The following is a 13,888-nucleotide window of genomic DNA, read 5'->3' as shown; positions in this document are numbered from 1 at the left end:
ACCTAGCTGATAAGCTGTGGGCACAGGTCTGGAGGGGCGAGACTTAGCGGAAGGAGTGTCGGGAGCCCGGGTGCCGCCGCGGCAAGGCGGAGGGCGCCGCGGAGCTGAGCCTCCCCCACCCCCCACCCCCGCCCGTCCCCAGGCGACGTTCAGCACCACCGAGATGGCGCTGGCGCTGAACCGCTACCTGTGCCTGGCGGTGCTGCCGCTCATCACCAAGTGCGCGCCGCTCTTCGCGGGCACCGAGCACCGCGCCATCATGGTGGACTCCATGCTGCACACTGTGTACCGCCTGTCCCGGGGCCGCTCGCTCACCAAGGCGCAGCGGGACGTCATCGAGGACTGCCTCATGGCGCTGTGCAGGTGAGGGGGGCGGAGGCGGGGCGGGGGGCCGGAGGGCGGGGCGGCCGGGGCGGGGCGGGGGGCCGGAGGGCGGGGCGGCCGGGGCGGGGCGGGGGGCCGGAGGGCGGGGCGGCCGGGGCGGGGGGGGGGCCGGGGGCGGGGCGGCCGGGGCGGGGCGGGGGGCCGGAGGGCGGGGCGGCCGGGGCGGGGGGGGGGCCGGGGGCGGGGCAGCCGGGGCGGGGGGCCGGAGGGCGGGGGGGGGGCACGCGCCTGAGAACTCCGCCCGCCCGGGCCTGCCCTCCCCAGGTACATCCGCCCGTCCATGCTGCAGCACCTGCTCCGGCGCCTGGTGTTCGACGTGCCCATCCTCAATGAGTTCGCCAAGATGCCCCTCAAGGTAAGGGCGGCCCCCGGCGGCCCGTCCTCCTCCCGCGCGGCCGACGAGCAGCGGTGGGGGGGCTCGCGCTAGCCACGCCCCACAGCCGCCCGCGCGGGAGGACGGCCAAGCCTCCCCCCCACCCAGCTCCCGGGCGAGGATTCCCAGGACGCGCGCCCTGCGGCCCTGGCGCTGCCAGCGTCCCCTAATTACCTCTTAAATTGCCTGCCTAAGGGAGCCAGCCCTGCCCGGGTTAGCATGCATGTTCTCGGGTGCGCGCGCTGCCTTCCCTCGTTAGCACTTTACTCGGCGTCCAGGCCACCAGCCTTCCAGGCCGGAAAGGAGCGCGTTCATTTGGATAAACAGTAGCACAGCTATTCTGGGTGTCTGCATGCCGTCTCTCCTACTTTATCCTTTGCATGCCAGTTTGCATAGAGTACCGCCCAACTCGGACCGGCTTGCAGAAGACGCCTCAATTAGCCCCAACTCCAAACTGCATCCTGGGGGGGGGGCTCTGACTACCATGTATCTGCCGGGGGCACTGCTGTTTCTGTTTGGCGCGCTAATTGGCATAGGCACAGTCCATCCGCTAGCGCGCACGCCGCCCCGCCCGGAGACTGCCGGCTTGCCTGTTTCTGGAGAAGCGGCAGGCAGCCCAGCCGTGGCTGCGCGCCCAGCCTGGCTCTCCCTGAGGCACCAGCGCGGCCGAGTAGCCGCCACCCTCCCTCCTCAGCATCTCCTTGGCGAGCGCTGCCCGCCCCCCCCTCCCGGGGCGCTCGTTGCTCCGCCTTCCCGGGCACTCGCTGCCGCCGCCGCCTGCTCACGCCTCCTCTTGTGTCTCTGGCTCTCAGCTCCTCACCAACCACTACGAGCGCTGCTGGAAATACTACTGCCTGCCCACCGGCTGGGCCAACTTCGGGGTCACCTCCGAGGAGGAGCTCCACCTCACACGCAAGCTCTTCTGGGGCATCTTCGACTCCCTGGCGCACAAGGTCAGGGCACCCGCCGATCTCCAAGGAGCCTGCGCGGAGGGCCGGGGTTCAAGTGGGGAGATCTGGGAGGACAGCCCTCCCGGGCTGGTGGCCCACACCCGTGTCCAGTGGGAGGTGGAGGCAGGGGGATTAGGGCCTCGGCCACTCCTGGATTGTGTCAAGTGTAGGGACAGCCCGGGCTACCTGACCTGTCAAAGAAACCGCAAGAGAAAATGAGGCCGGGGCTGCGGGGAGGGTGAGCGCGGGTTTGTGGGTCCCGAGAGGCGGGGAACCGGGGTCCGCTCGAAGCCCTCATGACCCTCCCCTTTATCCGTGCGCCCCCAGAAATACGACCAGGAGCTCTACCGCATCGCCATGCCTTGTCTGTGCGCCATCGCGGGGGCGCTGCCTCCCGACTACGTGGACGCCTCGTACTCGTCCAAGACGGAGAAGAAGGCCACGGTGGACGCCGAGGGCAACTTTGATCCCCGGCCTGTGGAGACCCTCAAGTGAGACCTGGGCGGTGGCCGCCGGTGGGCTGAGGGGCTGAGAGAAGGAAGGTTCCCGAGAGCGGGGGAGCGGGGGACGGCCTCGGCGAGCAGGACGGCCTCAGCGGGCTGCCACCCTGTGTCCCCCAACAGCGTCATCATCCCGGAGAAGCTGGACTCCTTCATTAACAAGTTTGCGGAGTACACCCACGAGAAGTGGGCCTTCGACAAGGTGGGCGCCGGGGTCCCCGACTGCCTGCCCTGCGCTCCCCAAGTCCGGCGTCTTCCTGAGACCCCTCAGGCTGTCCGAGACCCTCACTGTCCCCGAGAGCCCCCCCCGTCCCCACAGCGTGCCCCACCTCATAGCCCCTGAGGCCTTCTGCCTGTCATCTTGCTCCCACCCCTAGATTCAGAACAACTGGTCCTACGGCGAGAACATTGATGAAGAGATGAAGACCCACCCCATGCTGAGACCTTACAAGACCTTTTCAGAGAAGGTGACCCCGCCTGAGAGCCTGATGGCAGAGCTCGGAAGGAAGCTCCAGAATCTGGGGGTCCGGGAGGAGCGGGACAGCTTCAAGGGTTGGCAACTTTGACAAGTCAAAGGTCAAAGATTTCGCCTTCTCTCAAGACTGGCTGTTTTCCAGGAGGACCCCAGGACCCTTACAACCCTCCTCTTAGAGTTCTTGAAGCCGGGTGGTGGCGGCAGACGCCTGTAATCCCAGCACTTGGGAGGCAGAGGCAGGCGGATCTCTATGAGTTCTTGGCCAGCCTGGTCTACAGAGCATAACACTGTCCCGAAAAACCAAAAGAAATTAAAAAAAAGAAAAGTAAAGAGTCCTTGATAGCGAGACTTCTCTGAGGCTCTTGTAGAATGGGTGTCACTTGTTTACAGAGCTCGTTAGAGTCCTGGGTGCCAATCCTGACTGCCCCACTTCCTAGCCCCTGGTGGGTCCTCTCTGCTTGAGCCTATGGAGACCAGGGAAGCTGAACCAAGCCCCATTCCACCCACTCTGCTTACTCCTCTACCCCAGGACAAGGAGATTTACCGCTGGCCCATCAAGGAGTCCTTGAAGGCCATGATTGCCTGGGAGTGGACGGTAGAGAAGGCCAGGGAAGGTGAGGAGGAAAAGACAGAAAAGAAAAAAACAAGGAAGATATCTCAAACTGCCCAGGTGAGCCTGCGAGGAGGCAGTGAAGGTCTGAGCAAGGGGAGGAGCTGGGAAGGGTGAGTTACATGCGGTGGGGTGGAGAGGGGTGGACCCAAGTGGCAGAGGAGTTAGGAAAAGGGGCGGGCTGGATGGGCGGAACTACAGTGAGGCCTGATGGAGGGGAGGTAGGGTCAGAGGAAGAGCTGGTCTGAGGAACCAAAGAGGAGGCTGGCTTAGAGACAGGGCCTTGAGGGGTGGGCTCGGGGAAGGATCTGGAGGAAGGTCGGAGCTCTCCACGAGTCCATTAAACATCTCTCCGTCTCTGTCTCTCTTGCTCTCCCAGACATATGACCCTCGAGAAGGCTACAGTCCCCAGCCCCCAGACCTCAGCGGGGTCACGTTGTCCCGGGAGCTGCAGGTGAGGCCGAGGACCCTCTTGGTAGGAAGCCCAGGGCCGTCTGAATCCAGGCCTTGACTCTCTGCCTCCCCTTCCAGGCCATGGCCGAACAACTGGCAGAAAATTACCACAACACGTGGGGACGGAAGAAGAAGCAAGAGCTGGAGGCCAAGGGTGAGGCACCCATCCCTCGCACCACTGGCCCCCTCTCCCTTCTCTTCGGGCCCCAGTCCCCCAGTCACGGGCCGGGGTGGAGCCTCACGGGCTCTGCTCCGTTGCGTGGTGGGGGGGGAGTTGTCCAGCGTCAGAGAAGAATGTCCTGGTCCTTAGCACCTTTTTGGTTGCACAGGCGGCTCAACCACAGGAACCGAAGTGACAGTGGCCAGGGCCTTCCCGGTTCCTGATTTCTAATCTTTGCCGTCCCCAGGGGGTGGGTCCCATCCTCTGCTGGTCCCCTACGACACACTCACGGCCAAGGAGAAGGCCCGGGACCGAGAGAAGGCCCAAGAGTTGCTCAAGTTTCTGCAGATGAACGGCTATGCGGTCACCAGGCACGTGGTACTTCGCAGGCTGGGAGGGAAGGAAGGCGACTTAGGGGCGGAGCTTGGGGCGGAGGCGGGGCTATAGGAAGCCACAAGGGGGACCTCCTGGGGCGTGGCCTGGAGAGTGACGTCCCGGCTGTAATAGCCCCTGAAGGCGTGGGCTCTGAGTAGAAACAAGGCTACAAAGATGAGGCCAAGTGGAAAGAGCGTGGACGAAGCAGGACTCAGAGAGAGAATCACCTGAGAGGAGGAAGAGGCGGGTGGAGGAAGGACCTGCTGCTAGTGGGCGGTGCGCAGCCGACCAGAGCGGTGTGTAAAACAGGGCGAGGCCTTTGTCTGAGCTGACCCCTCTCCACCTCTCCGTGCAGGGGCCTTAAGGACATGGAATTAGACACGTCTTCCATAGAGAAGCGATTTGCCTTCGGCTTCCTGCAGCAGCTGCTGCGCTGGATGGACATTTCCCAGGAGTTCATCGCACACCTGGGTAGGAAGAGCGTCCTCCCCGCCTTCCTTGTCATCAGCAAAGATTGGCCTAGGGCACCGGCTCACTCATGTCTCCCCTGAGTAGATGCTCACGCCCTGCTGGCTGGGGCGGCGTGGCAGGAGCAGGACAAGGACCATTCTCCAGCCACGTCCTGAGTTTAGCGTCGGTTAGAATCACACATAACTAAAGCAAGCGTGCCAGGCAGTGCCCAGCGCTGGGGGAAGGGGACATCGAGAGCCAGGGAAGGGGGCGGGGGTGGGGAGCCACTTAAATAGGGTGTTAGAGGGAGATGCCGATGACACTGTGACACAGAGGGGTCGGGGGGGGGGGGGGCGAATGGACATCTGGAGGGTGTCCCCACCAAGGGCTTGCAAAACCCTCACCCACCTTGCCTCAGGGTGGGGGAGAGTGGTTGAAGGGACAGTGCTAGGAAATGGGGTGAGGAGGGCTGGATTGTGCAAGTAGATGGGAGATGGGAGCTTGTCCTTTGCACAGAGATAGAGTCCTAGGAGGGGTCTACACAGGGACCTAGCCCCCTGGCCAGAGTGCCTGCCTCTGGCTTGACATGGCCAGGGCAGGCGAGAAAGAAAGAGAGGGAGAGTTTGCTTTGTTTTGCTTTGTTCTTTCAAGACAGGGTTTCTCTGTGTAGCCCTGGCTGTCCTCGAACTCAGAGATCCACCTTCTCTGCCTCCCGAGTGCTGGGATTACAGGCGCGTCGTGATTTCCTGACTCTGCCCCCCGCAGTGTCCCTTCCTACCAGAACATGCTAGCTTCCTGGGCTTAAGCTCACAATGGCCCCTGCCTTCCCTTCCCCACAGAGGCTGTGGTCAGCAGCGGACGAGTGGAGAAGTCCCCGCACGAGCAGGAGATTAAATTCTTTGCTAAGGTGAGGGGTGGGCTCAGAACCCGGAGGGGCCGTGGTGTGTGACAGTCCTGTCCTCCTCACCCAGCCCCCACCCACTTCCTTCCCCGTCCAGATTCTGCTTCCTCTGATCAACCAGTACTTCACCAACCACTGTCTGTACTTCCTGTCCACACCAGCCAAGGTGCTGGGCAGTGGTGGCCACGCCTCCAATAAGGAGAAGGAAATGATCACCAGGTGGGCTGCCTGTGACCTCTGCCCTTACAGCATTACCATCCCAACCTCTTATTCCTGAGCCTGACTCTTCCTGGCTCTGATGGGTGTTTCCGCCTTGGGATGTTCTGGAGTGACTGTCTGTCCCAGTTTCCATGGGACTAAAGAGATTCCCAGGATGTAAGTGGCACAAACTGGTCGCTTTGACCAAGGCAGCTTCACATCCATCACCTCTACTGGACAGTTACTGCTGTGATTTTTTTTTTTTCTTTCTTTCAATGCTTCGGTGAACTTTACATATGCTAAGTATAAGCACTCTCTCACTGAGCCACACCCCAGCCCCTCACTGGGGGGCTCTAGGCAGGGGCTCTACCACTGAGCCATACCCCAGCCCCTCACTGGGGGATTCTAGGCAGAGGCTCCACCAGAGTCACATCCCAGCCCCTCACTGGGAACTCTAAGGCCACCACTCACTCCAAGACTGAGCCACCCCTGCAGCCCTCACCTGTGACTTTCAAGCTTGCTCACTCTGCCTGCCATCACACCTCTGTGTTCTTTCCCTGCCCTGTCCTTTTGGCTCTTTTTTCCTCTCATCATGTTACTACTGTCTTTTATCCTTTTGGCCTCCTCACTCCTTGTTCCCTTGTCCTTCTGTCCCTTTCTCTCTCTTTAGCCTCTTCTGTAAACTCGCTGCCCTTGTCCGCCACCGAGTCTCTCTCTTTGGTAAGTGCCCCTGCTCTGAGCCTTTCTGCCAGGTTCCTCTTGCTTCCTTTATCGCCAACTCCACCTGGAAGAGAGCGGTCCAGGGTCACCCTCTTTCTCATGATTTTTTTTTCATCTGAACCTAGACCAGGCCATCCTGGGGATAGATCCTAGACGGGGTCATCCTGGGGATGGGGTCTGTGACCATGCATGCCTCTGTCCCACACAGGGACAGCCCTGAGAGGTCAGGGCTAGAAGGAAGAAAAGAGGGAGAAAGGAAGGGAGGGCAGCCAGGGCTGGGGTGGGGGATACCCAGGGGACCGAGAAAGCCAGGGTGGGGTAGGTGGGGGGTAGAATGGATCTAGCCAGGAGGCGGAGCCAGAGAGGAAAGGGTTGGGATGAACAAAATCAGGCTCTGGCCTTGAGGCCCCTTCCTCATTCTCCTCCCAGGGACGGATGCCCCAGCTGTGGTCAACTGCCTTCACATACTGGCTCGCTCCCTGGATGCCAGGTACAGCTTGGGGTACCCATATGCCCTTTAATCGTGTCCCCAGACCCTGTCCTGCATTCTCTGAAACCCAGCCTAGGGGATGTGGGGAGAGTCCACCTCAAGATAGAGAAGGGAGAGCAATGGAAGGAGGGAGGAGGGCAGGAATAGAAGGAAGGAAGGAGGGAGGAGGGGAGGAATAAAAGGAAGGAGGGAGGAGGGGAGGAATGGAAGGAAGGAGGGAGGAGGGCAGGAATAGAAGGAAGGAGGGAGGAGGGGAGGAATAGAAGGAAGGAGGGAGGAGGGGAGGAATAGAAGGAAGGAGGGAGGAGGGGAGGAATAGAAGGAAGAGGGGAGGAGGGGAAGAGGGAAGGAGGGGAAGAGGGAAGGAGGGGAAGAGGGAAGGAGGGGAAGAGGGAAGAAGGGGGAAGGAAAGGAATGGAAGGAGGGGAGAAGGGGGAAGGGAGGAGGGAAAGTGAAGGAGGGGACAGGGAGGGGATGCTGTTTCTACAGCTGCGTCTCTGCACCCCCTTCCCAGAACGGTGATGAAGTCAGGCCCTGAGATCGTGAAGGCGGGTCTGCGCTCCTTCTTTGAGAGTGCCTCGGAGGACATTGAGAAGATGGTGGAGAACCTTCGGCTAGGCAAGGTGTCCCAGGCACGCACGCAGGTGAAGGGCGTGGGCCAGAACCTCACCTACACCACAGTGGCCCTGCTGCCAGTTCTCACCACCCTGTTCCAGCACATCGCCCAGCACCAGTTCGGAGACGACGTCATCCGTAAGGACTCCTGCCACCGGGGGCAAGGGGCATGGGGTGGGGAGTCAGCTTGACCAGCACGGCATGCATGGCAGCATCACCAGTGTTAGAGCTCATGCTTTCTTGCTGCAAGCCAAGGCACACAGTCAGTGAAATGTGGAGAACAGAAGGCATTGACTAAGGTGTGAGTTTAAAAGCCACAGTGGTGGTGCTCACCTGTAACTAATGTCAGCACTCAAGAAGCCGAGGCAGGAGGATGCTGTGAGTTTGAGGCCAGCCTGGCCTATATAGTGAGCTCTAGGCCAGCCTGAGCTACAGGGTGAGATCTTGACTCCCAGAAAGCAAAAGTAAAGCAAGGGCTGAGAATAAGCACTCAGGGGTAGAGTACTGGACTGGTACCCAGCAGTGAAGGGCTGGGGAAAGACTCAGTGAAAAGCTTTCCTAGAATTCACAAAGGCTAAAAGCAGGGCTCAGTGGTAGAGCCCCTGCCCAGAATCCCCCAGTGAGGGGCTGGGGTGTGGCTCAGTGGTAGAGCCCCTGCCCAGAATCCCCCAGTGAGGGGCTGGGGTGTGGCTCAGTGGTAGAGCCCCTGCCTAGAATCCCCCAGTGAGGGGCTGGGGTGTGGCTCAGTGGTACAGTCCCTGCCTAGAATCCCCCAGTGAGGGGCTGGGGTGTGGCTCAGTGGTAGAGCCCCTGCCCAGAATCCCCCAGTGAGGGGCTAGGGTGTGGATCAGTGGTAGAGCCCCTGCCTAGAATCCCCCAGTGAGGGGCTGGGGGGTGGCTCAGTGGTGGAGCCCCTGCCTAGAATCCCCCAGTGAGGGGCTGGGGTGTGGCTCAGTGGTAGAGCCTCTGCCTAGAATCCCCCAGTGAGGGGCTAGGGTGTGGATCAGTGGTAGAGCCCCTGCCTAGAATCCCCCAGTGAGGGGCTGGGGGGTGGCTCAGTGGTGGAGCCCCTGCCTAGAATGCCGCAGTGAGGGGCTGGGGAGTGACTGAGCCATAGAGCACCTGCCTAGCATACACAAGGCTCTGGGTTCCATCTGCAGCACCACACATAAAGTGGATTCAGCTGCTTGTACCAGAGATACAGTGGCTCCAAACCAGTGTAACTGGAACAGGCTGGAAGTTTCTTTCTCTCAAATGCAGCACTCCCCAAAGTAGATCATGACGTCCCAAAGTCAGAAGCTCAAGTTCCTCCATCTCCTTGCCCTGACTTCTCTGAAATGTTCCCTTTCTCTCGTGCTCAAAGCGCCTCCCCTGGCATCCTCTCCCAGGAAGCGGAAGAGGCAAAGAGCAATGGGCTGCCGCAACTCCCATGAGGAATGGTCTAGAAGCAGCCCTGTTAGAGTTTCTCACTGGGCTGTCTGCGCACGCCTTGAGTCCCCAGCACTGGAGAGGCAGAGGCAGGCGGATCTCTGGGCTCGAGGCCAGCCTGGTCGGTAGAGCTAGCTCCAGGACAGCTGGGATAATTCATATTTGGCTCCATTACTTTGGGGGCGTCATGGCAGGAGGAGCAGGTAGCAAGTGGCTGACCTGTGGGAGCCAGGGATCACAGACACTGAGACAGAGAGGCAGCGGCCAAGATCTACCTCCAAGTGACCTTCCCCAAAGCATCCGCTTCCTCCAACCAGGCCCACCTTCCATAGTCTTCCTCCACTTAAAAATCTGACCCGTTGGCGGGGTCAGAGCCCTCATGATCCAAGCAGACCACAATTGTTCCACTTCTGAATGTCACTACAGTTGGACCCAGCCTGCAACATGCGATCTCCGTGGGGACCCTTTACATCCCAACCATAGAAGGCCCTGGTGCTTCTAACAAGCAAACAAATAAAGTGGGCGTGTCCTGCAGGGCTTGCACGGCTTTAGGCTATGGCCTATCGTATTGCATGCCTGAACTCACCGTTGATCTGAAATTAGAATCTTTTCTAATTTGGGGTGTTTTAAAACATGTGTTTGTTTAGTGTGTGTGTGTGTGTGTGTGTGTGTGTGTGTGGTGTAAATTGTCGGTACGGTGCGCGTGTGGAGGTCAAGGACGAGCTGAGGGAGTTAGCTCCCTCCCTCCACCATGCGGTAGGGCACTTGTCTGGCATCTGTGAGGCTCTGGGTCCATCCCCAGCGTCACAAAACAGAACCAGTGACAGAGACCTCATTTGATCCTGGAGGGTGTTACGGCGACCCCACCTTACATTGCGGGCTCCCCGGGACCAAGGATTGCTGCTCGTGGCCGAGACACGAAGCATAGGTGGCCTCTGTGGCTTCCTCACCCGCCAGCCATGTGACGGGTAGTGGGGGCAGGCCGCCATGGCAGGCACAACCTGGCCCTCACTCTCCGCCTTCACAGTGGATGACGTCCAAGTTTCTTGCTACCGAACGCTGTGCAGCATCTACTCCCTGGGGACCACTAGGAACCCCTACGTGGAAAAGTAAGAAAACGGGACGTAAAACTGAGCTTGGGTAGGCTCTTTGAGGCTGTGGGGGGAGCATGGGAATTGGGCTGGGGGTGCAAAGCCGGACGCCCGCCCGCTAAGATCTTGAGCCCGCCACTATGCGAGGGTAGCTGAAGTTCGTGCCAGGAGCCACGAGAGGGCGGGCGTAGACGTAGAGGGTGCGGGAAGCAGACGCTTGCTGGCTGAGGACTGGGAAGCGGGCCTGACCCGGCAGGAGACGCTCAGGGAAGGAAGGAGCAGCAGCCTGCAGGGACCACGTCCAGTGACCGTCTCCGTCTGCGCTCGGGTCTTAGCCAGGCACATGGTGAAGGGCGCACACAAGGGCTGCACGTGCAGCTGTGCTCCGGGGAGGACGGGCTGGGCTCAGGAGTCCGCAGAGGGGCGCTGGGCACTAGCGGCTGCCCTCCTCCCAGGCTGCGGCCCGCCCTCGGGGAGTGCCTGGCCCGCCTGGCCGCGGCCATGCCTGTGGCGTTCCTGGAGCCTGAGCTGAATGAGTACAACGCCTGCTCCGTCTACACCACCAAGTCTCCGAGAGAGCGGGCCAGTGAGTAGTGCTGGCTGGGCAGCTGTCGGGCCGAGGGAGAGCCATCCTCTGGGGGGGGGGGGGGTTGCGGCCCTCCACCTGGGCTGTGAGGGGCTGAGAGCTCTCCGGGAGGGTCCTGTCCACAGCCAGGGCTGGCGGGGTCCTGGCCATGCCGTAAGGGCCGTCTGGGCCACCCCGCTGAACTAGGGGGTGATGGCTGAGGTCTGGAGCTGTGAGGGTCACTCTGGAGAGGTACTGTGAGGCTTAGGGAGCAGGTCCTTCGCAGCATCCTTGAGTCTGAGGGGCTGGTGCTCAGCGTGGGTTTATTCACAATGTCTGTGGCAAGATGCAGAGGAGAGCAGACGAGCCACAAGCAGACAGCGTGAGACAGCGTGTCTTCTCAGCCCCAGGGGGAGCTGGCTGGGGAGGGAGGCCCGTCCTCAGCCACGCTGTGCTCCCCAGCCGGTGGCAGTGAGAGGCAGAGGGCAGCACTCCAGGGCCTTCTTCCCTCCTCCGTAAGCTCAAGGCCAGCCTGGGCTACATGAGACTCAGTTCCCGGGTGGACTGTGGGTCTCAGGGGGTGAAACTGGAGTCTGGAGCCGGGAGGGAAGCTGAGGTGGGATGTGCTAGGTTTCAGGCCCCCCTGGGCTCTGTCAAAGCGAAACAAAGGCACAGGCTCACCAGGGTTCCAAGCCCCTCCGCACCTTGGTGATTCTAGGGCTCAGGGCCTGCCCGAGAGCCTGTCTGGACTGAAAAAAGGGAGTCTTGCTTCAGGAGTTGAGTGTTCTTTGGAGTGGGGTCAGGTCATTTGAGTGTGCCCTTGGGGACGGAGCAGGTGCGTGTGGAGTACCTGGGGGCCACCGGGAGTCACGGCGCCCGGTGGGCCGTCGGGAGCGGCGTGCCTGACCCGCCCCGCACCCCAGTCCTGGGGCTCCCCAGCAGCGTGGAGGAGATGTGTCCCGACATCCCGGTGCTTCAGCGGCTCATGGCGGACATCGGGGGGCTGGCCGAGTCCGGGGCGCGCTACACGGAGATGCCCCACGTCATCGAGATCACCCTGCCCATGCTGTGCAGCTACCTGCCCCGCTGGTGGGAGCGGGGCCCCGAGGCCGCGCCCCCGGGCCCGCCCGCCGGGGCGCCCCCGCCCTGCACGGCGGTCACCTCGGACCACCTCAACTCCCTGCTGGGGAACATCCTCCGAATCATCGTCAACAACCTGGGCATCGACGAGGCGTCCTGGATGAAGCGGCTGGCCGGTGCGCGCCCGGGGGGCGGCGGGCCGGGAGGGGGCGGGGCCCGCGGGGGTCGGAGGTCAGCGCGAGCAGCCCCGCCCCCCCGCAGTGTTCGCGCAGCCCATCGTGAGCCGCGCCCGGCCCGAGCTGCTGCGCTCGCACTTCATCCCGACCGTCGGGCGCCTGAGGAAGCGCGCGGGGAAGGTGGTGGCCGAGGAGGAGCAGCTGCGCCTGGAGGCCAAGGCGGAGGCCGAGGAGGGCGAGCTGCTGGTGCGCGACGAGTTCTCCGTGCTCTGCCGGGACCTGTACGCGCTCTACCCGCTGCTCATCCGCTACGTGGACAACAACAGGTCAGCGCGGCCCGCCCGGGCTCGGCGGCCTCCGCGCCCGCCCCTCCCCGCCGCCCCGCCGCCCCGCCCGGTGATGGGCTGGGGAGGCAGGCGGCCCAGTGGGTCCGGCGGTAGGACCGGAGTTGGAACCCCAGAACCCGTGCTGTCCCCGTGCCCCTGCGGGGAAATGGGAGGGCAAGAAGGGGCAGCCCCTGGACAGGCCCACCCAGCCTGGAGCCCGCGGTGGTGACCAGCAAAGTCAAAGGCAAGCGCCAGCACCTGGGTTGTCTCGACTTTGGTGTGCTCGGTGGCCTGCGCGCACGCACACACAGCCTTCTTGGGTTAGGGAGACTTATTTCCCTCCAGCACTGTCTGTCCGTCTGTAGAGCTGGATCCCTAGCCTATGTAGCCAAGGCCGCGGCCAGGCCTTCCTCCATGGAGAGAAGGAATATTGATGACATCTGGCCTTCCAGATAATCCCCCAAGAGCACAGACTTTACGAAGACACACATACACTTGCTAGTTAATAAATCAGGTGCACCATTTGAATCACCTGAACTCCGAGATAAACGACTGGAGCCTGCCTTGGGCTCTGTGGCCGTGCATGAGCTGTGATCTGTCACTCTTTCATCATTGTTTTTCATTGTTGCTGCTGTTAGCGTGCAGGCAGAATGCTGTGTAAAGGATAAATAAATCTTCAAAAAGAAAGAAAAGAGGAGGAGGCTTGGGATTACACCCCTAGATCGCTCAGCTGGCGCAATCCCCTTTGGATCACAGCGAAGGCCTTCACAGCCCATCTCACTCCTTGCTGTTTGCAGCAGTTTCTCCCGTAGTCCAGGCTGCCCTCGAACTCCTGGCTCAGCCTCCTGAGCTGGGTGTACACATGTGCTGCCAGCCCTGCCCAGCTGTATGAAGCTGTGCCCTCCCCCAACGCTGGACATCACAGCCTTTTCACTATACACACAGCAATATAGAGCTCGCCTTTTAAAAAGCAGCAATATGCCAGAGAGACGTTTATCCTTTGGCTCACAGCATCAGTTAGCTGCCGTTCACAGTGCTTAGAAGATTAGAGGGAATTCCACGCTGGGTGTGATGGCATATGTTTCAGGTGGCTAAGGCAGGGGGATTTCGGGGAGTTCCCAGTCCCCCTGGGCTGAATTCTTTCTGGCCTTTCATGCCAGAACTCAGGAGGCAGGGTCTGTGGGTTTAAGGCAAACCTAGTCTACATAGTGAGCTCCAGGCTAGCCAGGGCTACCAGTGTGACCCTGAATGAAAAGTCTGAAATGTTAAATTTTCCCTGAACTGACCAGGTTCCTTTAAATCACTCCATACCCCACCACCACCTTCTGACTGTCTCTCGGTTCCTCTGCGCTCTCTCTGGGTGAAGCCCTCCCCTGGGCATCTCTGTACTCCTTACCCATTCCTTCCTGGACCCCAGGGCACACTGGCTGACAGAGCCCGACCCCAACGCCGAGGAGCTGTTCAGGATGGTGGGAGAGATCTTTATTTACTGGTCCAAGTCTCACGTGAGTCCCCCATCCCTATGGGAGCCCCACCCAAGCCCCACATCCCCAAGCTACCACTCTCCT

The 13,888-nt window shown here is 61.1% G+C and overlaps 1 protein-coding gene across 1 annotated transcript in view; it reads left to right on the top strand.

Moving 5' to 3' along the window:
• Positions 1–13,888, top strand: part of Ryr1 (ryanodine receptor 1) — a 114,546-nt gene that overhangs the window by 53,461 nt on the left and 47,197 nt on the right. Inside the window, exons 48-68 of the mRNA XM_060366575.1 lie at positions 143–363; positions 649–739; positions 1,570–1,710; positions 2,035–2,198; positions 2,331–2,409; positions 2,585–2,674; positions 3,212–3,352; positions 3,672–3,746; positions 3,824–3,899; positions 4,153–4,276; positions 4,636–4,751; positions 5,570–5,637; positions 5,729–5,850; positions 6,500–6,549; positions 6,979–7,039; positions 7,554–7,792; positions 10,110–10,191; positions 10,629–10,759; positions 11,662–11,994; positions 12,080–12,320; positions 13,738–13,825. Of these exons, the coding sequence (XP_060222558.1) occupies positions 143–363; positions 649–739; positions 1,570–1,710; positions 2,035–2,198; positions 2,331–2,409; positions 2,585–2,674; positions 3,212–3,352; positions 3,672–3,746; positions 3,824–3,899; positions 4,153–4,276; positions 4,636–4,751; positions 5,570–5,637; positions 5,729–5,850; positions 6,500–6,549; positions 6,979–7,039; positions 7,554–7,792; positions 10,110–10,191; positions 10,629–10,759; positions 11,662–11,994; positions 12,080–12,320; positions 13,738–13,825 (2,733 nt within the window). The remainder of the gene's footprint in view (positions 1–142; positions 364–648; positions 740–1,569; positions 1,711–2,034; positions 2,199–2,330; positions 2,410–2,584; positions 2,675–3,211; positions 3,353–3,671; positions 3,747–3,823; positions 3,900–4,152; positions 4,277–4,635; positions 4,752–5,569; positions 5,638–5,728; positions 5,851–6,499; positions 6,550–6,978; positions 7,040–7,553; positions 7,793–10,109; positions 10,192–10,628; positions 10,760–11,661; positions 11,995–12,079; positions 12,321–13,737; positions 13,826–13,888) is intronic.

This window comes from Meriones unguiculatus, chromosome 14 (assembly GCF_030254825.1).
Source record: "Meriones unguiculatus strain TT.TT164.6M chromosome 14, Bangor_MerUng_6.1, whole genome shotgun sequence".
Taxonomy (NCBI): Eukaryota; Metazoa; Chordata; class Mammalia; order Rodentia; family Muridae; genus Meriones; species Meriones unguiculatus.
The sequence above is the reverse complement of the archived record's forward strand: the minus strand, read 5'-3'. Positions and strand labels throughout refer to the sequence as shown.